Source organism: Pygocentrus nattereri, chromosome 1 (genome assembly GCF_015220715.1).
Source record: "Pygocentrus nattereri isolate fPygNat1 chromosome 1, fPygNat1.pri, whole genome shotgun sequence".
In the NCBI taxonomy this organism is placed as follows: Eukaryota; Metazoa; Chordata; class Actinopteri; order Characiformes; family Serrasalmidae; genus Pygocentrus; species Pygocentrus nattereri.
This window is the reverse complement of record NC_051211.1, coordinates 35747277-35773277: the sequence shown is the minus strand read 5'-3', so window position 1 is coordinate 35773277 and position 26001 is coordinate 35747277. Positions and strand designations below refer to the sequence as shown.

At 39.2% G+C, this 26001-nt stretch overlaps 1 protein-coding gene across 4 annotated transcripts in view; it reads right to left on the bottom strand.

Moving 5' to 3' along the window:
- iqsec3a (IQ motif and Sec7 domain ArfGEF 3a) overlaps positions 1-26001 on the bottom strand; it is a 244617-nt gene that overhangs the window by 71930 nt on the left and 146686 nt on the right. For all 4 annotated transcript variants that reach the window (XM_017696969.2, XM_017696971.2, XM_017696972.2 and 1 more), the window contains exon 5: positions 10377-10538. In XM_017696969.2, coding sequence (XP_017552458.1) covers positions 10377-10538 — 162 coding nt within the window. The remainder of the gene's footprint in view (positions 1-10376; positions 10539-26001) is intronic.

The following is a 26001-nucleotide window of genomic DNA, read 5'->3' as shown; positions in this document are numbered from 1 at the left end:
TAAGGAGAAAACATGAGCATCACGATCCAGTGCAAAACGACCTGCAGTGCAGATCCAGACTGGGAGGAATATGCTAATTACCGTCTGTTGCTGCGGTGCTGTCCATAAGTAACTGAAAAATATATGAATAATGACACACTTTTTGTGCTGGATCTGGAACAAAATTATGACTATGAGCTTGAAGTGCAGCATGTCAGCTTTAATTTGCTGTTTACATCTATAATACACTGGGCACAGGTATAAATCTCTGACCTCACAACCACTCAGCTCCAACTCCAAATACTTACTGCTGAATGAAATCTCAGACAGCAGAACGAGTGACAGAGAAGATTTTTTGCTCAAATTCAATCTCTGTGACATGATGGTTCACACTTGTTTAGGTAATTGATTCAAATCTGTCATTAATGTGAACAAACCAGTGCCCTGAGATGACCTGCATGCGCACAACCTACTCAGTAATGTTACATGAATGAATCAAATGCTAAGATCTAATTCCGATCTAAGTGTTCTCATTAAGGTCGTATGGCCACAGCCCAGATATGCATTCGAACTAGGACCACATATGAGAGGCTATGTTCACACCAAGTTGAAGTGGTGCAAATGTGATTTTTTGCCCTAATGTGACTCAGATCTGATGTTTTCAGGGCTGTGTGGACACACATATCTGATCTTTTCAAATCCGACATATGTGGTCCTGGATCACATACATATCCAAATCATGGCCATCTGTTCGAATGATCGGAATTCATGTGCTTTTTTTCCCACTGAGCATGTGCCATCATCCAGCATTACTATGGCAGCAGCGCCAAAAAGTTTGTAAATGGTGGAAAAGCAACAAATATCATCCTTTTCACCTTTGTTTCGGTCTAATAATAAAGAGCTGAGACCTGCTTAGAGTTAATTATCTTTGCAGCAAAGGATAGGTCTCATTTTAGGGTGCCAGTTCGTTCACATTAACGACAGATTTGAATCACGTACCTAAACGAGTGTGCGGATTTGAGCAATTAAGCTTATGATGTGAATGTAGCCAAAGTGGCTCAGGTTGGATTTGAAAAGACCAGATTTGTGTGTCCACACAGCCCTGAAAATATCAGATCTGAGTCATATTAGGGCAAAAATCAGATTTATACCACTTTAAACTGGTAATGTGAACAGAACCAAAGAAAGAGAGAGTGTATGTGAGAGAAAGATGGAAAGAGAAAAGACAGAGAGAGTGCAGAGTAGAGAAAGGTAGAGAGAGGCAATCTATAGGGAAATAAATCACTTGGAACAGAGGTAATCTGTTTCTCCCTCTCTCTCTCTTCTGTTCATCTATCAGTATTGGTGAGGAGCTGATGAAATGAATTTCAGTTAGAAAGAGAAAAGCACTCTCGTTAATGGTTGAGCCAACTTGGGAGTCAACAGCAAACATCTAAGCAATGATGCACACACACATGCACTAACACACATTTTCTTGGTTAAAACTTAACATATTACATTTAAAGCAATTTAGATGTTTTGCTCTTTTGAAGAACAAACTGATAAAATCAATGACAACATAAGTTAGAAAGAGCCTGCTCTACATGTCTAATGAGCATCTTAATGAATAGTTGCTCAGAGATCATAAGATCACATATACATGTGTGTGTGTGTGTGTGTGTGTGTGCGCGCACACAGGCTGATCAGAACATGCCGCGAGCATTACACAGGTCTACACAGCGCTCCAGATGGTGTGCTGTTTGTTCCGATGTAAAAGTGACAAGCAGAACATCAACCTCACTTTTCTCTGTAAACAAGACTGACTACATGCTCACACACACATGCCTGTTATAATACACTGTCAGTACATGGGTAATTCATATGGCCCATTTGTATTATTTATATTTACCTATATTTACCGGCTAGTAAACTCCCATCTGAAGCTGCTCAGCCTCTCTGTATACATACTAAAGTGCACAGTCACCAGTACACACACAGCATACACACATATCACACACCCCGGCACCCTAAAATAGCCTGCCTCTGCTCCTCCGTGTGGAGCTAAAAAGCAAATCTCTGTAGCCAAAACACACAGCACTTTACTCAAAGTAGTAAAGCCAGAGCTGCCTCAGCCTTCCAAGAAGTCTCCAGCTTCCAGACTTTTTCTTGGGCTGTTCAGACGTCAAGAAGATACTCAAAGAAAGAGACTCAAATACAGATGGCCTAATCAAGTTTCTTCAGTCATATTGGAGATAGATTAGCTTTATCTTAGTATGTGCTAAAATATGAATTACCAATGAGATCTGTGATTTCAATCCAGTATGAATCTGGGGTTTGTGTGGTTTATATAGACTGACAGTAATGATTGTGGAGTGATCTCAATCAAGTATGAAATTGCAGTGTAAGAAGTTTTTAGAGTCTGACAGTAATAACTGTGGAGTGACTTTAATCCAGTATGAATCTGCAATGTGTGCAGTTTTAGAGTCTAGCAGTATTAACTGTGGTGTGACTTATGTATGAATGAAAGTATTTGCGTAGTTTTTGAGATTAATAATTGCGGAGTAAATGGTCCTCCAGTCTGGGCCTAGTAGTCCTGTTTCAATCCACCTCAAGCTTTTTGGACCTGTGAGCAGACAGGGCTGTGAGGAGTGTTGTTATTGTTGTTGAGTGTGTCGAGCCATAACGCTGATGAGAACATCTGGAATATGACCAGTCTGGGCTAGCTGTGGGAATTTGGTTACACACAGATCATTTAGTCTGTACCAACCTTCTCTGGTACAACTAATCTAGCTCCGGTAGTTCTTTTATCCTTTAATGTTGAATATCTGCTGATTTCAAGACAGGTACTTTATATTATTTTCATGCATAATACAGCTGCACATAAGTACATTATATGTAGCAAAATCAATACAATTTAGGTGGGAAGTGTTTCAGTATGAGCACACTTTTTTTTTAATAACATCTTAGGGTTTCTTGAATATGTTACTTTTGTACAACCCCATTTCTAAAAAAGTTGGGAAGGTGCAATTGTATCATATGCAATCATATGAAAATCATGTAAACCATATTTGGAGCATGTTGGGTGTCACTGTACTCACGGATGTTGTAATGGTATTTTGGAGATCATCCAGTGTTGTGAAACGATGAACGCTCTGAGCTGTTGGAGGTTCATTACCAACAAAAATCACATTGCACAGTTATGACGGATTCACTCTTTCTGCTCAGGGGTCGCATCTCCCTGCAGTCTGAAGGGAGCCATCTTCAGGTGACAGTCAGAAACTCTATGACCCCCTCTTTCTATTGGTGTGTGGGTGATTCCTAGGTGGTGCCATGTGGTTGTAAAAGTATGGTGCATTGAAATTGGATGAATCTTTTTAAAATCATCCTGCATTTCTTACAGCTCAGTGGCTAGGCTGGCGAGAATTGGTCGACGCCACAGGGATTCCTAGTGGTTGTATGATATTTTGCATAATGCATGCTGGGTATTGTAGTGATAAAGGAAAACATGAAAATGATATAAAATCATGAATTCCGTCAAACCAAAGAAGCCAAGGGATGCAGTGCTGCATTTCAGAATACACAACAAATAACAAACTTTAGCTTTAGGCCCCTTTAATATAGCCAATACAGATCAACTGAACATGCCCAAACCAGCTCCAACACTCATCTTTCAAATTGAATAGGCACATCCTTAGACTCCAGACATTAATCAGTCAGTATGAGGCCTTTTGGAAAGTGAGGTACTTTGGCTCTACGGGACAAATAAGGTCTGCTGCTGAGCTCTTGTCAGAAATGCTTTCATTTTCATCGCAGAACAGCGAAAAAGTTAAACCAAAGACTACCTGCTGTGTCTGTGTGAAGGAGAGATGAAAGAAAAGGCATGCTAATGGATTTGCGTGAGAGATGTTGCCTTCTGTTTTTTGTCTTTTTTTGTTTTTGCTCCTATTCCAAGGCCAGACGTTCATCCTCCTGATCTTTAGGGAGTCTGGTAGACACATAAACACACACCTGAAAGACTGAGTCTGTCCCATCTGTCTTGCTGTCTCCAAAACTGCTGGTGGTTTTCAGCTTTTTAAAAGCCTCCAATAACAAAAGAATCATTTCTTTCTTAAAACTTGCCCCCATCAACAGCTTTTTCAAAGGGGGGAAAAAGTCACTCTGAAGCGTTTCTCTATTACAGTTTAATCTGCTTCTTACGGAGTGTGTGATGATAGACACAAACACACACACACAGAGTAAAATGGCTGTGCGCTTTCATCCCCACCTCAAAGCTGAAGGGTACAGAGCGAGGCCGTTATGTTCTTTCTGAGAGCAATCAAGCAGCCCACCGTACCTCTGATATTAAAGGGCCTGTCGATTGAGGACAGTTCAGTTGATTTCCCCCATCACCACTCTCCCCATCGCTAAGACCACATTACCGCTTTCTAGCTTTTTTTCTTTCCACGCTCACTTTCTGTCTCTGTCCATTTCTCTAGAGAACAGGTTTTAATGGCAGCACACAGGCCAGTGTGTACGTGGACTCTAAAAGCTCTCTAGTGTGGACACACACTGGCACAGTAATGACAGTGTCTGCACACACTGAGCACAGTATAGTGGAACAGTTACACTAAGCCAGGAAAACAGCATTACCATTAATCCAAATATACACAATCTTTCATTCATTTATATTTCATGCAATGAATCTCACTCAAACATACACATACTCACACATACAGTGACTGCCAAAAAGAATCTGTGCCTCTATATGGCCAAATGTAGGCAGATGACAGACTATCACACCTATATGAGCTTGTGGGACATTCTATTCCAAAACCATGGGCATTAATATGGAGTTACTTTCCTTCTGTGGCTATAAAAGCCTGCACTCTTCTAGCAAAGCTCTCCACAAGCTTATGAAGTGTGTTTGTGGGAATTTCTGGCCCTGGCTCGCAGTTCATTGCAAAGGTGTTTTGGGGAAATTGAGGTCAGGGCTGTGTGTAAGCTACTACTGTTCCTCCACACAAAACTTGCTATGCCAAGTCTTTCCTGACCACGCTCTGTGCACATTCAAGCTGGACCAGGAAAGGGTCTTCTTACACCACTCCAGCTGATGCTTGGTATTGCACATAGTGGCCTGTGCAGCTGCTCAGTCATGGAAACCCATTTTATAAAGCTCCTGGCACACAGTTCTTATGCTGATGATGCTGAAACTCTGTAGTGATTGACGCAACAGAGGATAGATTTTTATGTGCTACATGCATCTAAGTCTGGTGGCCTCACTCTGTGACTTGGTATGGCTTACCATGATTCCTAGACACTTCCATTTTACAATAATAGCACTTACAGTTGACAGGGGTAGATCTAGCAGGATAGAAATTTTATTAACTGACTTGTGGCAGAGGTGGAATAATATGACAGAGCCAGGTTTAGTCAATGAGCTCTTCAGTACGGCCCGTTCTACTGCCAGTGGCTGTCTATGAAGAGTGCATGTGCTTGATTTTATACAGATTTTCTACAGCTGTAAGCAATGGGTGTTGCTAAAATGCTTGGACTCAGTGATTAGGAGAGGTGCCCACATGCTTTTGGCCATATAATGTATGTGCCGTATGAAAAACCTCCACCTTTGCGCATTCCAGAACCTTTAACGCAGTCTAGCTGATGTCCTTTTCCAGTCTTTCTCCACACAATGAGTTTACCATCAGCTTCATGTTATGCTAAAAGTGTTTTTCTCAGAAACATTCTATGAATGTCTTTAAAGTTTACCCATGGTTGAAGTGTGAAAATAATTTGTGGGCTCCTACAATAAGGGGAAATAAGGGGAAGTATTCAGACATTTTTGGTTTTATTTTATATATTTCCACTCCAAAATATGTTTAAAGGATATATATTTTATATTCTTAAGTAAATGCGTAAAGCTAATCACTGAATTGCAGAAGATTTTAATATTCACTTTGAGAACACAGCAAATCCATTAAAAAAGGCATTCTCATCTATCTTGGACTCTGTACGCCTTACTCAAAATGTAATAGGGCCTACACATGACTGTAATCACACTTTAGATTTACTTTTGACTCTAGACTGCCTCAGTCAGTAACTGCCTCTACCAGTGCAGTTTCTAAAGCTTTACCATCCAGTCTTCAAACAGAGATCCTCTTAGTGTTGACATACATAATCTCACTGTTCTTCCACAAACTTAAGTAGGTTCAGATCATTACCTAATTTCTTATGAACTAGGACTTAGTGAAAATGTATATACATCACCCCGTTATTACATGAAGCGTTCAATAATGCCAAATACAGCTCAGCACTTTTTTGAAATCATTCCAGACTTATCAACCATAGCTTTTCCTTCATCAGACCAACAGAGTTAGACAGATTAACAGACTGCCTAGAAAATATGTTTCGATCAACCTTAAATTAAAATGATGAAACAGAAAAGGCCCGCTCCATGGTACAACAATGAAATACGCACCTTAAAAGTACAGAAATTAGAGCCCAAATGGCAACTAACCAAGTTGGAAGTATTTCACTCTGCTTGGAAGGACAGCCTTAGCAGGTACAGAAAGGCACTTATCAAAACACGCTCAGCATACCTGTCCTCACTTATCCAAATCAACAAAAACAATCCTAGAATTTTATTTAGCGCAATCACAAAGCTCACCAGAAACCAGGCCGGATCTGAACCTCAAATACCCGCCAACTACAGCAGCAATGACTTCATGGACTTTTTCAATAACAAAATCGAGAATATTAGACAAAAATTCAACCGATACCAGTAACCTACCCATCATGTGGTTTGGCTGAATCAACACAAAATGTAGTTATAGAACAGAAACCACTTCAGCAGTCAAAACTAGAAAAAATGATCTCTTCCTCAAATTCTGCAACATGCACACTTGACATGATTCCAACAAACCTATTTAAACAAGTACTACCAGCTAGAATTAAACCCATTTTAACAATAATTAATTCTTCTCTTAGCCTAGGTCATGCACCCAAATCATTCAAACTAGCAGTGACTAAACCTTTGATAAAGAAGCCAAATCTTGACCCCAGTGAATTGTCAAGCTACAGACCTATTTCCAACTTATCATTTATTTCTAAGATTTTAGAAAAAAGCTGTAGCCCAGCAACTCTGTTCCTATCTACATAAGAACAACATATATGAAAAATTCCAATCTGGTTTTAGGCCCCACCACAGCACAGAGAGGGCTCTAGTTAAGATAACAAATGATCTTCTTCTTGCCTCTGATCAAGGCCACATATCTCTTCCAGATACTATTCGATCTAAGTGCAGCTTTTGACACTGTAGATCACTCTATTCTCTTAGCGTTATCCTGGTTCACATCCTACCTCACTGACCAGTTTCAGTTCATACGATTAAATAATGTATCATCTAATTATACAAAAGTGAAATATGGAGTTCCACAAGGTTCTGTTTTAGGTCCTCTGTTATTCGCGTTATACATGTTACCATTAGGCTTAGTTATAAATAGACATGGAATTAGTTTCCACTGCTATGCTGATGATACACAGCTGTACATATCAGCCAAACCAGATGATAAATCCAGATTAAATAAAATAGAAGATTGTGTAAAAGATATAAGAAACTGGATGCTGCAGAATTTCCTTCTTTTAAACCCAGATAAAACAGAAGTTCTCCTTCTTGGTCCAAAGGCTGCTCGGAATAAATGCTCAGATTTAATGTTAAATCTTGCTGACTTCTCTGTAATACCTGGTTCAATAGCTAAAAATCTTGGTGTGACGATTGATTCAGATCTAACGTTTAATCAACACATAGGTAATATTACAAGGACAGCGTTTCTTCACCTCCGAAACATTTCAAAGTTAAGAAATGCATTATCCCTACATGATGCTGAAAAATTGGTACATGCCTTTATAACTTTAAGGCTAGATTACTTTAATGCGTTGTTGTCAGGATGCTCCAACAGGAACCTAAATAAACTTCAATTAGTTCAGAATGCTGCAGCTAGAGTTCTCACTAAAACCAGGAAATTTGATCACATCAGCCCAGTTTTATCAGCATTACACTGGCTTCCTATCAAATTCTGTATTGACTATAAAATTATCCTATTGACGTATAAAGCCCTGCATGTTATCTCACTGGAGTACCTGCAAGATCTTATTTCCCATTATGAACCATTTCGTTTACTCAGATCCCAGGATGCTGGTTTTCTACTGGTTCCTAAAATTCAGAAGACTTCAGTGGGGGGAAGAGCTTTTTCTTACAAAGCCCCCAAATTGTGGAGTAATCTCCCAGTTAATGCTCGGGACTCTGACACAGTCTCAACCTTTAAGTCTAGACTGAAATCATATTTGTTTAGTTTAGCTTTTGATAATTAGCCTTCCCCTTTAGATAAGGGCAGGAGATCCAGGGGTTCATGGGCATAGAGGCTTATGGTAAACTGAAATGTTGGTGCTGTTGACCCACCACTTCACGCGATAACACAGGTTTGTTGGTGGTGGAGTGGGGGGATCCCAGTGTTTCAGGGTGCTCTCACATCTATGTTACCTTCTGGTTCTCTCCTTTTAGTTTACGCTGTTATAGTTAGATCTGCCGGAGTCAGCAGCCACACTCTGGGGGAAATCATATTTATTACAGTCATACTCCTGAGCAGAACTAATTTTGTCTCTTTACTCTTCCTGAAATAATGACTGCCCTCCCATCCTGCTGAACACTGTTGGAAGACTGACCATCAGGGCCTCCTCACCAACCCGCTCTCCTGTTCATTTGTGCCAACTGCAACACCCTCAATTACATCACTGTGCCATCCAGATGTATCAGCATTGAGATAGGATGGGACTGTTTCAGCTCACTACCACTTTTCATAAAGACTCAATCAGAGACTGCTTCGGTCAGAAACTGCCTCTACCAGTGCAGTTTCTAAAGCTTTACCATCCAGTCTTCAAACAGAGATCCTCTTAGCTTCTATTTGGTATTTAGCTTATTAAATTGTAAACACTGTTTGACCAGAGGAGGATGGATCTTCAGGACCTCTGGCTTGCTCACTGGGGATATATGTTATAACTGTATGTTTTCAAACTTCTGTAAAGCTGCTTTGTGACAACATCATTGTAAAACACTCTATACAAAAAAACGTGAATTGAATTGAATGTTTTATATATATATATATATATATATATATATATATATATATATATATATATATATATATACATATATATATTGTGCTATGCTACTATGCTGCTTGGATGGACCACCAAGTCATTGATAACTAAAGCGAGGACCTTGTTTTGTTTAAACTGAGAGGCTGGCAACTTATTTTCTGAATAGCTTGGCTGCATCAACAAAGAAATCAGTTGTTGTGCAGCGGTCATAGGAGTACATGCATCGAGCATTTTACAACAGCTTTGATCGCAGCTCAGCTACTCAGATTTTAGGGCTGGAACTACTTGTCATAGAATGGTCCTATATTATTAAAACAGTGATTCCAATTGTGTGAACAGTAGTTATATTCACAAACATGTACATACATGCATAAACACTTTCACACATTCCCACACAGACACACACACATATACACATACATATACTGAGTATGAGAGTCACAGTAATGTGAGCAGTGCAGCATTCCCCCCTGTGTGTGTGTGTGTGGTGGGCTCAGCTGTTGAGGAGCAGATCTCATTAAAAGATGCCACAGCTCTATAGAGCCACTGAAAAAAACAAACCAAATGAATATCTCCATTTCCCACACACTACAACCCCCTCTCTCTTTCTCTCTCTTTCTCTCTCTCTCTCTCTCTCTCTCTCTCTCTCTCTCGCTCACACTCTGTCTCTCTCTCTCTCACTCACTCTCTCGCTCTGTTTCTCTTTCTATTGACTCTGACACACCATTCCTGTTTTTCTCTCCTTCTCTTTTTGTTTCTCTCTCCCTTCCTCTCTCTCTCTGTATGTCATTCTCTCTAGCCCTCTCCCTCCTCTCTCCCCTTACTTTCTCTCTTCTTTCTCTCTCTTTCTCTCTCTCCTTTTGCTTTTTCTCTATCTGTCTTTCCTTCCCTCTGTCTCACCCTCTCCGCCCCCCCCCCCAGGTCTCTCTCTCTCTCTGACTCTCTGATGCTTGTTCCTGTCTTCCTCTTTTTTATTTTTTATATCTCTCTGTGTCTCCCTCACTCTCTCTCTCTCTTTTGTTCTCTCTATCACTACTTTTCTCTCTCTCTCTCTCTCTCTCTTTTGCACTCTCCACTGCTGTTCTATCTCTCTTTCTTTTCCCCACCTTTTTCTCTCTGTCTGTCTCATGTTCTATTTCTTCTCTCTCTCTCTCTCTCTTTTTTCTTCTCTTTGATTCTTTCTCTTCCTCCTTCTCTCCATTTGCCCAACCCCGCCCGACCACCAACCCCCCCCCCCTCCTGTCCCCCTCACAAGGCCTTTTGCACAATATACGTTTTTAATCACTCACTCCAGGACGTCTCTGTTGAAAGGTTTCTTGCTGTTGCCAAGGAATTCTCCAATCATCTGCCGGCTCAGTCCCTTCCTCTGCAGCAGGAAGTGAGCCACACCTATGGGCGTGTCCGGAATGAAGCCACGGGAGATGAGGAACTGCAGACCTTTATCCGGATTACTGTAGAAAGAGAGATCGAGAGGATGGAAAAAGAGAGAGAGAGAAGGAAAAGAGAGAAAAGGATTGGAAGACAGAAAAAGAGAGAGATAAGAGATAGTTCATATTTATCAGGCATAGAATAGGACTCAACCACAGTAATCAATGCACTGCATCATTAGCCACATCAAAATGACTGTGGACATAAATGGCGCTAATAAAGAGAATGAAAAATGAAGGCTGTAAAATTACAGTGTGGGAGAAAAAGCCAAGACTGCAGGCTTACAGTCTGCAATAAAAATTGCACTGAATTTACTTCACATCATTTATTTATACTAGGGCTGTCAAATGATTAAAACAATTAACTGTGATTAATCACATTATTTTTGTGTAATTAATCATAATTAATTGTGTTTGATTGCCTCAAATTTGACCCTATAAAACATGTTTTTCCTTTTAAAAAGCAGGGCATTTTGTTATTGCAAGCTTTGTTAAAATGTATTACTTTCAATAATTGAAAAAAAAGAAAAATTATTTTCATTATATAAATGATACTTTTTGAAAAATAAAATCTCACCAGGTTAACTTTTTATACGATTAAAACTCAACGAATAGTCATGGAAAGTTAATAACATTTCATTCTCCTACCAGAAAGTTACCATTTCTGTGATATGAGATTTTGTTCCAGCAGTGATGATATATTATTCATGTGGAAATGATGTATACATCTGAATAAAGTAAAGTGAATTCATCCTTTTTTCTTCTTTCAGTGTGCTTCCAGCAGTCAACAGTCAACTCCAACTAAATGCTCAGCTTCATTTCTCACCATCATGCTGGGCTGAGGTGGTACATCATCAGCAGAATTCAGAGCCCACTGCTCCAGCTCACACAGCACACAGACGACCCTCTTAGCAAAGGTCTGATTTTCCCAGCTTTATCTCTCCATATAGTACAGCGGGGCGATCACTGTATTAGGCTTCAAGCCTCTATCTGTCATACTGCATTTCTTTTGTTCTTTGCAAAGCGTGACTGCCAGCCATGATGAAGCACTCCTTCTGTGGCTCTGCAGCCTGCTTTCAGATACGGCGGATATTTATAGCAGAGAGAGACAAGCTGGAGAGGAAGAAAGTGGCCACTGCAGCTCTTCTCTCATCCTCTGTCTCATATTACAACTGTTACATAAGCAAAACAGATAACAACAGAGCTCAGAGGGAGAGAGAGAGAGAGAGAGAGAGAGAGAGAGAGAGAGAGAGAGAGAGAGAGAGAGAGAGAGAGAGAGAGAGAGAGATAGACAGACACAGAGAGAGAGACAGACAGACAGAGAGAGAGAGAGAGAGAGAGAGAGAGAGAGAGAGAGAGAGAGAAGACTCATGCAGATGTAGTGCTGAATGGACAGCTCCTTACAGCCATCATTCTTCAAAAGGAAAACATACACAAACAGGGTGGGCATGTTGTTCTTCTTGTATATTTTAGGCTACATAGTATATTTTATTTCTACTTGTATATTTTACTTGTATATTTTAGTTCTACTCACTTACAGATGTTCACTTGATTAATGCTTTGATTAAAATTCTACAGTAAGAAACAGGACCTGAGGCTCTGTTCTATATTAATTTTTGCCACATTTTATAAATTATTATATCTTCTTACTTTACTGTGTGAAAGATTCTCCTTCATTTCTTTAATTACCAGCCAAAAAGGCCATTAAGTACAAGTTATTTATTGCTGCTGTAGAAAACCTTGTATCTCCATTTTTGTCGATTTTTGTCATAATCTGAAAATGCCTTTTGCCCTGTACATAGTGTGTGAATTTCATGACAAATGGACCAAAAACAAAGGCTCAAAATGACTTGGAAAAAAGTCTCGTTCCACTGACTCATATTAAAAGTAAGGAACACTATATTTCCAAAAGTATTCAGTCACCCATGCAAATAATTGAATTCAGGTGTTCCAATCACTTCCATGGCCACAGGTGTATAAAACCAAGCACCTAGGTCTGCAGACTGCTTCTACAAATATTTCTGAAAGAATGGGTCGCTCTCAGGAGCTCAGTGAATTCCAGCATGGTATCGTGATAGGATGCCACCTGTGCAACAAGTTCAGTCGTGAAATTTCCTCGCTTCGGTAGTGTTGAAACAAAGTGGAAGCAACTGGGAATGACAGCAAGTAGGCCATGAATGGTAGGCCACATAAAATGGCAGAGCAGATTGGTGCTTGTCTGACTGTATTTTGCCAAGTCTAAAGTTTGGTGGAGGGGGGATTATGGCATTGGGTAGTTTTTCAGGAGTTGGGCTCAGCCCCTTAGTTCCAGTGAAATGCTTAGTTTCAGTGAAATGCTTCAGCAGACCAATAGATTTTGGAGAATTTCATGCTCTCAACTGACAGAGTCCTGACCTCAACCTGACAGAACACCTTTGGGATGAGTTAGAGTGCAGACTGCAAGCAAGGCCTTCTCATCCAACATCAGTGTCTGACCTCACAAATGCGCTTCTGGAAAAATGGTCAAAAATTCCCACAAACACACTAACCCTTGTGGAAAGCTTTCCCAGAAGAGTTGAAGCTGTTATAGCTGCAAAGGGTGGGCCAACATCATATTAAACCCTATGGGCAAAGAATGGGATGCCACTCAAGTTCATATGCGTATGAAGGCAGACGAGCAAATACTTTTGGCAATATGGTGTATGTTTTTTCCTTCTCCTGTAAAGTTATCATTTTTGGAGATACAAGGTTTTGTTCCAACAGCTATGTTATGTTTTAGACTCAGGAAAACATATACCCATTTGGGTAATGGATGTTTTTCCACACTTCCAAAGTTCAGTCTTAGAAGTTGGTAGCATTTTCTGCTTCTTACATTCAAACTAATCCTAATTATACATTTAGATTTATCAGTTCATTACAACTGTGCTCTACATCTCAAATGTACAGTTTCAGTGCTCTACTGTAAATTTTTGTCTGTTTCCTTATAGTGTTGAATTGTCTTCCAACAGTGGAAGGATGTACATAAACACCTGTGGATATTTTCAGATCTGAAGCAAGAGTGGAGCTCAAAGCTCTCAAAGATGAAAGCTTTAATCTCTGTTTATCTGATGGCATCAATTTTGGTGGTCTGCCAGGTCTTGCGCGGTTGTTAGGAGACCTATTTTCTCTGTATCTTTCAATAACTGTTTGATCTTTTCACTTACTTTCCTTTGACTTTACCCTTCCTTATGCAAGGTGATTATCTTATATGTAATCTCTTTAGAAGTTGGTCTCAGTACTGTACACTCACTAGCCACTGTATCAGGGACACCATTCTAACACTGGGTAGGATCTTCCCTTTACTCTTAGAACAGCCTCATTTCTTTGTGGTATGGATTTAACAAGATGCTGACATGACTGCGTCTCATAGTTGCAGCAGACTTGTCAGCTGGAGAGTTATGTACATTGTCAACTACAATTCTCAGAGAGGCTGTGCCCTTCAAATGATGCTTCAGGAAGCAGGAAACCATTCTTCACAAGATTATACCACCACCAGCTGCATGACCAGTTAACACATATATAGTTGGATCCATGGATTCATGCTGTTTAAGCCAAATTTAGACCATCTGCATGTTGAAAAATGAAATTTACCAGTCCACACAATATTTTTTCCAAGTTTCTTGAAGATGAAGGTTTTTGCATGACAGCAATGGTTTATTAAAGCTTTTTGAAGCTTTCAATGTTTTTTTTTTCAGAAAAGCATTCAGTAACATGTGGAACTAACTATGAATGATTTGTCATTGTTCAGTTAAGACGATTTTCATTTCACTGGCCTGTTGTTACAGAGTTAATTCATCTATCATCAAAATAATTGGAAGATTATATAATTTCTAGTATAATTGATAGCATAAAGTAGTGTACAGCACCAATGACTATAACTGAACACTGGAATTGTAACCCACTCAGTCTAGTCAACATCAAGAAAAGTCTACAATCTGCATTAGTTAATTTATATGGTCAGTACGTTTCAGTTGGCGCACAATAAAACCAGCAGCGATGCAGTTTTATAACGCTGCTCTTGACATTGCTGTATGCGGGGAAGTCCATGCACTGGACATAAACTGGATTTACACATAGACAGCAGCCCTACATCTGATAGAGAGTCTGTTAGGTCCTTCCATCCTACAGCCCCCCTCTCTCCCTCTCTCCCTCTCTCTTCATTACTGGGATTTACCACTTACACAAAACGGTCTTTTACAAGCCGAGACTTGCCAGAGTCAGCGGGCAGCTGACATGCACTCCCTGACACTTTATGGACAGAACATCCAATTCAGTGGAAGAAAATGGCTTATCGTTTTCACACTCATCATATATCATGCGTTACGTTTCCAGGCTGGTAATCATTCAGTGAAATGCAGACTGAATATGTTCCTTTTCTGTGTGTTAAGCAGCGTTTCAGAAATTTAGCTGGTTTTACAGAATAAAAAGCACTTTCTGCTTTCTGCTGCCACCTTCTTTCGCCCCAAGCTCATTTAAAATGGACTGAGGGGAAGTGGAAAAGTGTCCTGTAGTCTGATAAATCAACATTTGAAATTCTTTTTGGAAATCATGGACACTGTGTCCTCCGTGCTAAAGACCACTCAGCTTGTTATCAGTGCACAGTTCAAAAGCCAGTATTCATGATGGTATAGGGGTGAATTAGTGTGCATGGCATGGGTGATGTGCACATCTGTGAAGGTATCATTAACGCAATTGATAGATACATGTTTTAGTGGCATATGCTGCCATTCAGATGATGTCCTTTCAGGAAAGGCCTTGATTATTTCAGGAAGATGAGGCCAAACCACATTCTGCATGTATTACAACAGCATGACTCTGTATTAAAAGAGTCTGGGTGCTAAAATGGCCTGTCTGCAGTCCAGATCTGTCACGCACCGATAACTTTTGCCACATTATTAAATGAAAAATACGACAAAGATGACCCCGAACTGGTGAAGAGACGAAATCCTATATCAAACAAGAATGGGAAAATATTTCACGGTCAAAACTACAGCAGTCGGTTCCCAAATGCTTACAGAGTGTTGTTAAAAGAAGAGGTGATGAAACACAGTGGTAAACATCCCCCCATCAGAACTTTTTTGGAACCTGTTGCTGGCATCAGATTCAAAATGGGAATATATTTTTCAGAAAAACTTTTTTTTTTCAGTTTCAACATTTGATTTGCTGTCTTCGTAGTATTTTCCTTTAAAAATATGGTTTACATGATTTGCACATCATTGCATCCAATTTTTATTTACATTCTACACAGCGTTCCAATGTTTTTGTTACATATACATATATATATATATATATATATATATATATATATATATATATATATATATATATATATATATATATAAAATATACACCCACACACAAACACATACATACATATATATATATATATATGATGTGTGTATGTATGTATGGAGAGAGAGAGAGAGAGAGAGAGAGAGAGAGCTAAGCTCAATACTTAAATTCTAGCACATTTTTCTCACAATGTTAAAAAAAATAACAGTTCTTGGGATAACAAACACTTTGTGATTCTTTTCTCACTTTTGGAAAGTGATTCTTTTCTCACAGCATTACAAAACACTCCTCCATCAATCAGCACACACACAGACAGCAATGACACACTCTCTCACTCTGCTTGTCCCTGGTCTCTTGTGGTTTCTCTCTCTTCTGTGAAAAAGAGACACACACAGAGTGAAAAGTCATTTCAGAGAGTTGTACTCTCTCTACTTAATCCTGAGGCCAAAAAGGCTATTTCTGCCCGGTTAATCTACTCTTCTCCTTTAATAAAGTGATTTTTCAATGCCGTTCCCACATTTCTTAAAGACCATATAGAATATGTCCAAAATGTCTTCTCATCCAGCATTATTCCTGAGATCAAAGGTATTAATAAACAGTTCACCCCCTTCCACTCTTCTGGCAAGGCTTTATACTAGATGGTGGAATATAGCTCTAAGGATTTGACTGTATTCAGTCAAACATCACACTATCTCAGCTCATCTCCGAGGTGCATTGAGCTCCATCACTCAGAGAATGTAGCTACACTGCTCCACAGCCACCAGGAATCATATGAATACACTTCACACTTTGGTCTCGTTTTATTGTTACTCTGATAAAACAAATAATTGTGTGAAACATGAATTGCATTGTGAATTAACTAGGATAGTCAATCCAACAATAAAGGCAGCATTGAGCTTCTTTTATACAGTGATAGAAAACACAGGAGAACACAAAAAGCTCAGATTCCACATGATGATCCATTTTAATATGACTAAAGTGAATGTATACACTCACCAGCTACTCTGGGGGCAGATTTTAATGAGTTAAAGGGGATAAAGACTCTGAGTAGATCACCAATGACGTGTTAGGTACGGTAGGGTTAAATTAAAGGTAGAGGTAAAGGTAAAGTTCCCAGACGTCCTTTATTTCTCCTTTTCAAGGCTTTGAACCACACACACACACACACACACACACACAGATGCAACCCGACTCCACCTCACACACACCCACCCTCTCTCCGCTCCCTGCCCTTTCTTAATTAGCTATTAAGGGGAAGAGCACGCGGCCCCTCTATTCAGCCCCTTAATCCCAGCCTATCTGTCCCAGTGCTGTCTCAGCCCGCAGCACACACACCTGCTTCACATGCAGCTGCAGCCTGCCACACGTATTAGGCTGAAAAAAAACTGCTGGAACTAATAAGAGTCTCTCTCTCTCTCTCTCTCTCTCTCTCTCTCTCTCTCTCTCTCTGTCTGCCAAACATCAGTTTACAATGATTAAAACGTAGCTTACGCTTATCTCTCAGAGAACGTGAAGCGAAACAGTCTTGAGAATGAGAGTGATAAAGTTTACTTCCTTCGTCTTTAGTTGTTTCCAAACTTGAGAAAACTGCTGTGTCGATAGTGTACGTGGCATACCAGACGTTTCAGTGATGGAAGTATCACTGGAGGGCATTTTAGTCATACACATATTGAGACCCCATTGTTTTTACTGCCAAGCTGGCAAAAAAATAAACATGAAAGAAGCCATTGCGCTAACCCACACAGTTGGGCCCAGCATGACACAGCTTGGCAGTGGTGTTATTGCCTTACATTTCATAGACATACACAGATGCGGGATGTTCCCATTGATGCTCCATTCCCCACAATACTGTAGCACTTGCACAGAAATCAGGATATCACAACGATCTGAAGTGGAAATTAACGCTGCTATAAACTCACTGAAATATAGCACATCTCTTGCGAGGAAAGACTACTACTGCGATACAAGTTGGAGTTCTAGTTCTCATGCTTTTAGGGAGTTTATCCTTTTGGGTCATGACTTCTCTCAGTGGTTCATCTAAAGGCTCCTAATGAGTTTTTTCTTTTGAGTCTTGGTTCCTCTCAGTGGCTCTTCCATATTAATTTACACAGCTTTTCCTTTTGAGTCTTGGTTCCTCATGGTGGCTCTTCCATATTAACTTTTGAGTCTTGGTTCCGCTCAGTGGTTCTTCCATATTAACTTACACAGCTTTTCCTTTTGAGTCTTGGTTCCTCTCAGTGGCTCTTCCATATTAACTTACACAGTTTTTCCTTTTGAGTCTTGGTTCCTCGTGGTGGTTCTTCCATATTAACTTTTGAGTCTTGGTTCCTCTTAGTGGTTCTTCCATATTAACTTACACAGCTTTTCCTTTTGAGTCTTGGTTCCTCATGGTGGTTCTTCCATATTGACTTTTGAGTCTTGGTTCCTCTCGGTGGTTCTTCCATATTAACTTACACAGCTTTTCCTTTTGAGTCTTGGTTCCTCATGGTGGTTCTTCCATATTGACTTTTGAGTCTTGGTTCCTCTCAGTGGTTCTTCCATATTAACTTACACAGCTTTTCCTTTTGAGTCTTGGTTCCTCTCAGTGGCTCTTCCATATTAATTTACACAGCTTTTCCTTTTGAGTCTTGGTACCTCTAAGTTAATTCCTCATGCTCTCAGGGAGATTTTCCTGTTAATTAGGGAGTTTCTTCTTTTGAGTCTTGGCTGCCTTTAGAGTTCCTTATTCACATACTTAGGGGGCTTGTCCCAACAATGTCACACTTGGAAATGCTTATTAAGGGACGGGACTAACTTTTCTGGAAGTGTCTATGGTAAAAAGCATTACATAGATTGTAAGTCAAAGGTTTGGGCACACCTTGCCTCCTTTTGTTATTTTCCAAGTAGTGCATGAGCTTCACTGTTACTCTAATTATTTACAATCAAGAAAAAAAAATCCTGAAAGGGTTTCATTAACATAAAACAGCTGTAAAATGTGCCAATTTTACTTTGGGTATATTTAGCTGCAAAGATTTGAAAGTTTTATTCCAAGCTGTTAAAAGCACATATCGAAATTATTTTGGTCTACAGGTGAATTCAACACCTGAAAGCACTGAGTATTGATAAGACATCACAACAAGTGGATACAATGCATGATCTGTGTGGTAGGTCTCAAGGTTGGACAAACACTTTGTCATAAATATTTTTCTAAAACCTGCTTAGTATTTAAAATCTTACATCCTTTCATTACATTATTTTTTTTTTAAGAACTTCTGAAAAATCTGAACGTTTAGTGTCTCCTTTGACTTCACTGAGGCTGGTGGTTATGAGTATATTTGATGACCAAAAAAATCATCCTACACATCAGTGGCATTTCTGTGTGACGGAGACAGAAAATTGGAAATCATCTATAATAATCAAGAGAAAGCAAGAACAAATGAAAAACAGCTCTGTACTCTGTGTTCTCTTGAGCTGCGAAATAAACAAGCAGCAGCAAAAAGGGAGAAGAGGAGCTCCTCGTGAATGACATAACCATCAGAGTAATTCTGAACAGCCGTTCTTACCTGGGGCCTCATGACTCAGCCCGGCCTATGAGGACCCCTGCTCTCCTTCTTCTGCTGAGCTGCTGCACTCACAATTACTTCCAGTACAAAGAGCATTCATTAAAAAGGTAGGAACAGCATGTTGTATTTTGGATGCAGAAGTTGAAATGGAGGGACCAGAAAAATCGACTTGGAACGGGGAGAGAGATCTAGAAACAGGGCCGGCGGGAAGAACGGAAAGTGCTATGTCATCTCCAAAGTTTTTCAGCAGTGCTCCCTTGATGGCCATTTTCACAGTGGCTGGAGAACTTTTTAATTACTACGGCAAGATTAAGGTCCTTGCTTTAACGGAATGACTAATGAGAAATCGGACTTTGAACCGCTCTTTCTTGCACTGACCTCGGGTCAGTGCGGTGTTGATTGAGGGCTGAGGCTCAGGAAGGTGACTGGGTTCTTTCACTAGCTATGCACAAAAGAAAATTGTAGCAATTCACAGTGGGAAACAATTAGGCTACAGAAACAATTCACAGGTCCTTATCGTCACCAATGACTGCAAAAATCATACTGCTATAAATTAGGCCTGTCACAATCATGAGGTTTTAGTTCACGATTAAATGCCATATTAAAGTGTAAGCCTAAAGTAGTCAAATTGGCACCAAGTCAGGAGCAAGAATGCTCATTGTTTTTGTAAGACCCTTGATGTGTCTCAATAAGTGTATTTTCCACTTTCTTTTATTATTGGCATGTATTTGCCTGAAACCAATTGGTGAAAATGCATGTAATTCACTTTGTGTTTGTTGTCACATAAACTAGTAGTGGGAGTATACAAGTTCACCCAGGATACCAGTTGAAATTCTTCCTCAGGTATGAGTTTTGTTATAGCAGTATGCCACAACAAGTGCAGATAACATGGCATGCAAACAGTGTAATCTATGTTAAGCTGGTACGCTGTTTACTTGAGTGGCTGAATCAGAGATGTTTCACTCACATTTCAAATGTAAATGAAACCACAGAAGATCCTCGATCGTCTCCCACTGTCAGTCTAACACATCTGAAGTAGTCGATCTTGTCTTTGAGGCAGTGGACATATAGGAATGGTCAGTCTTTTGGGGTTAGCCAAAAGACCAGCTGTCATACTCCCTGATGTACCACCTGAGAATCCACTTGACTCAGTCAGCTACTTTAGATGAAGCCGCCATGATATAAACTGGATCAGCTGGTATTGAAGCATGAATGACTGTAATATTTTCCAAATTCCAGCAGTGTCTGACAGTCAGAGGTGCAAGTTTATAGGACATATATGAAAATCACCTGAGAAATTCTATGAAGCTGAAGTTTTCCATTCCACCTTAAATGGTGCAGCATTTACATTCAGGTAACTCTGCAGGTGGTGGAATGCCACTGCAGAAAATTCAAACAAAAAGCTCCCCAATAAGAAGCCACCTTCAGCCATGGGCCTGCAGAGCTAGTATTGGAAAGCAATACTGACAGAGGTTTATCTATACATTTTTTGGTTTTGTTTTTATTACTTTGCTTAATGTAATATTTCAAATTTACTTTGGTTATTTTTTATTTAAAAACTAAAAAGGTACATCTCAGAATAATAAGACACTGTTAACTAAAAAAAAAATGGTTTACATAAGCATCTAAAATGAAACCTCAGAAATTTTCATTATAATGTGACATATATTTTTGGCCATACCACCCTCAAACATAAGCATATGATTGCGAAAGCCAGCTGCGCAAAATAAATGTACTGCACTGAAATAATTGTGGTTGTTGTGGTGATTATGTAACAACTGTGACAGGCCTACTTGAAACTGAAGCATGTAAAACTTGAACTGCTTCACTGCCTAGTGTGCATGTATATATATTAGGCATTAAAGGTGCCCTTACACATAGACAGCCAATTATTTCACCATTCTCAGCATCCGCTTGGGTGTCGCTTTGGAGTAGAGCTCATAGTAGGTCCTGTGACCTTCACTCAGGGAAAAAAGAGGAACAGGTAGTGAATTTTAACAGGCAGTGAGGCCAGAAATATGTAAAAATATGCACAGTGGAGAATGCAATTTTGGCTACACAACTGCTAGAGATGGGCACTGTTATTCAAATATATTAATATCTCAACTCATCTTAATGTTTGTGTAACTAATCAATTAAATGAATAAGTCATGTGTGGTTTAGACTAAGAAGGAATGAATTAAACCTCCCTCAACGTCAACCTCCTCCATAAGAGAAAACTGCTGCATTGCATAATTGATAAATCTATAAGGCATGTGAAAGGGTCAGGTGTCAGCGTACCCAAAATGACTCCAAATAAGCCACACAATAAGCACAATCCTGAACTACACAGAGTTGTGCCAGAGCGCTTTTCTTCAACACAAAACTTGCAAAGAGCTTGGGCCTGACACTTTAGGCATATAGTGGTGTAGTATAGTGTGAGCACATCCTTAAAGAAACAGTATCAAGTTCTTGACAGTGGTGGTGATGGGAACCAAACGTCTAAAGTGTTTAATGCCTCTAAAGTTTCCCTCACAGAAAACTATGACACAAAATGATAGCAAACATTTTGTCTGATACCTGAGATTTTCTTCATTGTTTTGATTCGATTAAAGTGTATCTTTAAAATCTATTCATAGTGGAGAGGCACATAAGAGTCCAGAAAGAAAACTGGTCTCAGATGGTTCCCTATTTCCTCTGTAGTGCTCTGTGTGTGTTATGAAATATGGCTTCTTCATTCAAGTGACTAAATCCAATCCAAATAGCTTTGTGAGACATATGATTCACTCTTTAGGTGCAGGAGTCATTGTTTAATTTTTCCTTTTTAGTGTCCTGTGTAGAGAGTTAGGAGCCAACTGAGATTCAGCCTTAGGCTGTCTTCGCACAGCTGGTCAAAGTGGCCCAAATCCAATCTTTTTTTCCCCATATGTGACTTAGATGTGTTATCTGTGTGGTAGTGTGAACAGCAAAAAACACACTGAATCTGACATTCACAATTCCCATTTGAGATGCTTTCACAAGTAGTACTGAAATCTGGTCTGTATCTGTAGCAATGTGACTCAGTCTGAACAGCCAGATTGGAATTCATGTGACTTTTATGACAATCTGAGCAAGCCCGAACACATTCCTGTTGATGAGCCCAGCTTTTATTCAATGAGGCTTCAGACGTTCGTTGGATGGTCATGATCGTTTACCTCTGGATGAGGACCCCACATGAAGCATTGTTCTGTTTAGGAGTAGTTCCTTGTTTGGAGCATCATCTGTTCAGACTAACATCGCATATAGGTCATGTTTAAAAGATATTGTGAACAGCCAACCAAAAAAAATTGGATTTGGTGAAGGGCCACTTTTACCTGCTGTGTGAACATAGCCTTAGTTTTCCAGATTTAATTAATTCATATTTTACCTTCACCAACATTACATATGAAAACTCACATGCAGACATGTTCACATTCATAAATAAAAATGATTATATTTGTGCAAAAGACATTGTGACCCCTGGTTCCTATCACCACCATTGTAAAGTAAATATCAGTCAGTAAGGTGCTCTAACTACTTCATTAACTATTAGCTACTTCACATAAAACTATGACTGAATGACGTTGACATTACCACAGATTAAGCATGCAGAAATGTTGTTAAATATGTGGTTGAATTTCCCTTTAAATTACATACATCTACTATACAAAATTAATCAATTGACTGAATGGGCAGGCATGCATCATGTTTTATGCTGGCTGCATGTCAAAAGGAAAAATTAAGCCTTATGTGCTTTCATTGTTTTAGTTGAAGTGATATATTTGCTCCTGGAGATATTCAGATGCAATTAATTCAGAAACGCAGAAATTCAAATAACAAACACGGTCAAAATGCCCATCTGTACTACATATTGAAGGAAGTGGAAGGAATCCAAAATGATTTTGTGTTGATTGCAAGTGCAGAGAGAACAGCCACTGTTTGTAAGAATCACTGAAAAAGCACAGGAGTTGACCAAATGATGCAGTGCTCTCTTACCTAATTACATGCTTAACAATTCATAACACGTCGATGTTGGCTCTTACGTACAGTAAATCTCTCGATTTATCTCCTCAAAGGTAATTATGTTGCGTTATCCTGCACGGTTTCTTCGATCAATGACTACAGCTATTCATGCACTGATCTGAATCTCCCTATGGGTTGAGTAATCTGCTAATATTATGCTTGTTATTGCCACTAGCACTCAGGTGCAGACTCAACATCATATTCCAATGTTTGCCAGGAGATTACCATAATTTCCTTCATGCATGAGCTCATGTTCTTTGAGTGTAAACCCACATAGTATTGTTGTAGTCTGACACAGATGCAATAAAAAGAACAAAAAAAGTAACACACTACAAAAAAGAGGCATTCTTAATCTTTCTGATCACTTTCATAGTGATTAGTTAAAGGGCCTATATCATGAAAAATCATGATTTAATTTTACTTTCTTTAAATAAAAAAAAAGTTTGTCATTTCAAAACATACCATTTACTCTCCAGACCAAAAAGACCATATTTGGGAGCTAAGCTGCAAAAACAGTTCATGTTTAATTCATTATTTTGGTGATGCCACAAAAAACACCACACACACACACACACACACACACACACACACACACACACACACACACACACACACACACACACACACACACAGGCCACTTTATTAGGTACACCTTGCTAGTGAAAGGTGGGCCCCATTTTGCCTTCAGAACTGCTTTAATTCTTCATGGCAGACTTTCAACAAGGTGTTTTCGTCCACACAACTGCCGCTCACTGGATATTTTCTCTTTTTCGGACCATTCTCAGTAATCCCTAGAGATGGTTGTGCATGAAAATCCCAGTAGATCAGCAGTTTCTGAAATACTCAGACCAGCCCGTCTGGCACCAACAACCACGCCACGTTCAAAGTCACTTAAATTACCTTTCTTCCCAATTCTGATGCTTGTTCTGAACTTCAGCAAGTTGTCTTGACCACCTCTACATGCCTAAATGCATTGAGTTGCGGCCATGTGATTGGCTGATAAGCTTATTTGTGTTAACAAGCAACTGGACATAATACCTAATAAAGTGGCCAGTGAGTGTGTGTGTGTGTGTGTGTGTGTGTGTGTGTGTGTGTGTGTGTGTGTGTGTGTATATATATATACACACACACACATATATATACACACACACACACACACACACACACACACACACACATACATATATATATATATATATATATATATATATATATATATATATGTAAATAACTTACAAACCTGTAAAAACAAAAGTGCATTTTTCATTATACTCCACATTTTTCAGTGTTGTCCTAACAAGTTTAACAAGTTTTAAACTAATAGAGGCTCTATACTGTCAGGTTCACGCACTAAATTCGGCATTCAAGTAAAAAAATGCAGGCATTCTTGGCAATAACTTAAATTGTAACACTTTTAGCTTAAAATTGTAACACTTAAATCTGTAACACTTTATTTGGATATGCTGTGGATACTTTGTAGATGCGTATCTTGTATTTAACTTTTTTTTTACTTCCAAGTATATATTCATGTCACCTCAATTTCCTAATGCTGATCCTAATCCAAACCTTAAACACAACCTAAAACCTAAATATAATCCTCCCAATTGCACAAATCCTAACCTTAAACTTAACCTCCACTCAAAGCCTAAACATAATCCTCACTGTGGCACAAATTCTTGACATAAACTTAACTACAACTTAAATCCTAAACCAAGTCCACATCTTAGTGCTAATCCTAACCATAAACTTAACCTCAACCCAAAACCTAAACCTAATCCTCACCCTGGTTCTATTCCTAACCCTTACCTTAACCTCAGCCTAAAATCTAGACCTAATACGTCCAGCAATATGAAACATAATGAACAAGAGATACAAAACATGACAGAGAGGCAGCAGGTACCAGTGAACTAATGAAGAAATTAAAATTTAACTTTATCTTTTTTAAAATAAATGCATAACAGCGATATGAGATGGTAAACAGACATGCAAGTGATCTTGAGCCTTAATATTTTGTCTTCGTATTTCTCTGTAGACTCCAGAACTAAACTGTGACATATAAAGTTATAAGGTGACATATAGAGTATTCAGTAACACTTTACTGTAGGGTGCTGTTCATAAGGCTACATGACACCTACATTTGGTTGTCATTACATCTGATGTAACTCTACATAACTGTTCATAAATGCTTGTCAATAAGCACTATTCGCAATAAAGGTTACATTTGCCAACTTTAATCAAAGTCAGCTAAAGTAGCCTTTATGAAAGATGACCCCTGTTGTAATAAGCATTTATAAACAGTTGTGTAGGGTTATGTCAGTTGTAATGACAACCTTATATAGGTGTCATGTAGCCTTATGAAGAGCACCCAACAGTAAAGTGTTACCGAGTTTTCTTCTATTATACAAAGAGAGCTGATGGAAACTCAGCCTAACTTTTTCTTTGGCAACATTTCAGCTATTCTTGAATCTGAATTTAATTCGACAGCTGGATGGAAACTTGGCTACAGACTTGGCTACAGCCTGCTAATCTTCAGTAATATGGATGTGAACCATACAGACGTGTGATGAGAGAAGCCGTCTTCGGACAGAAACATGGCTATTTATAGAGGTTCAGGC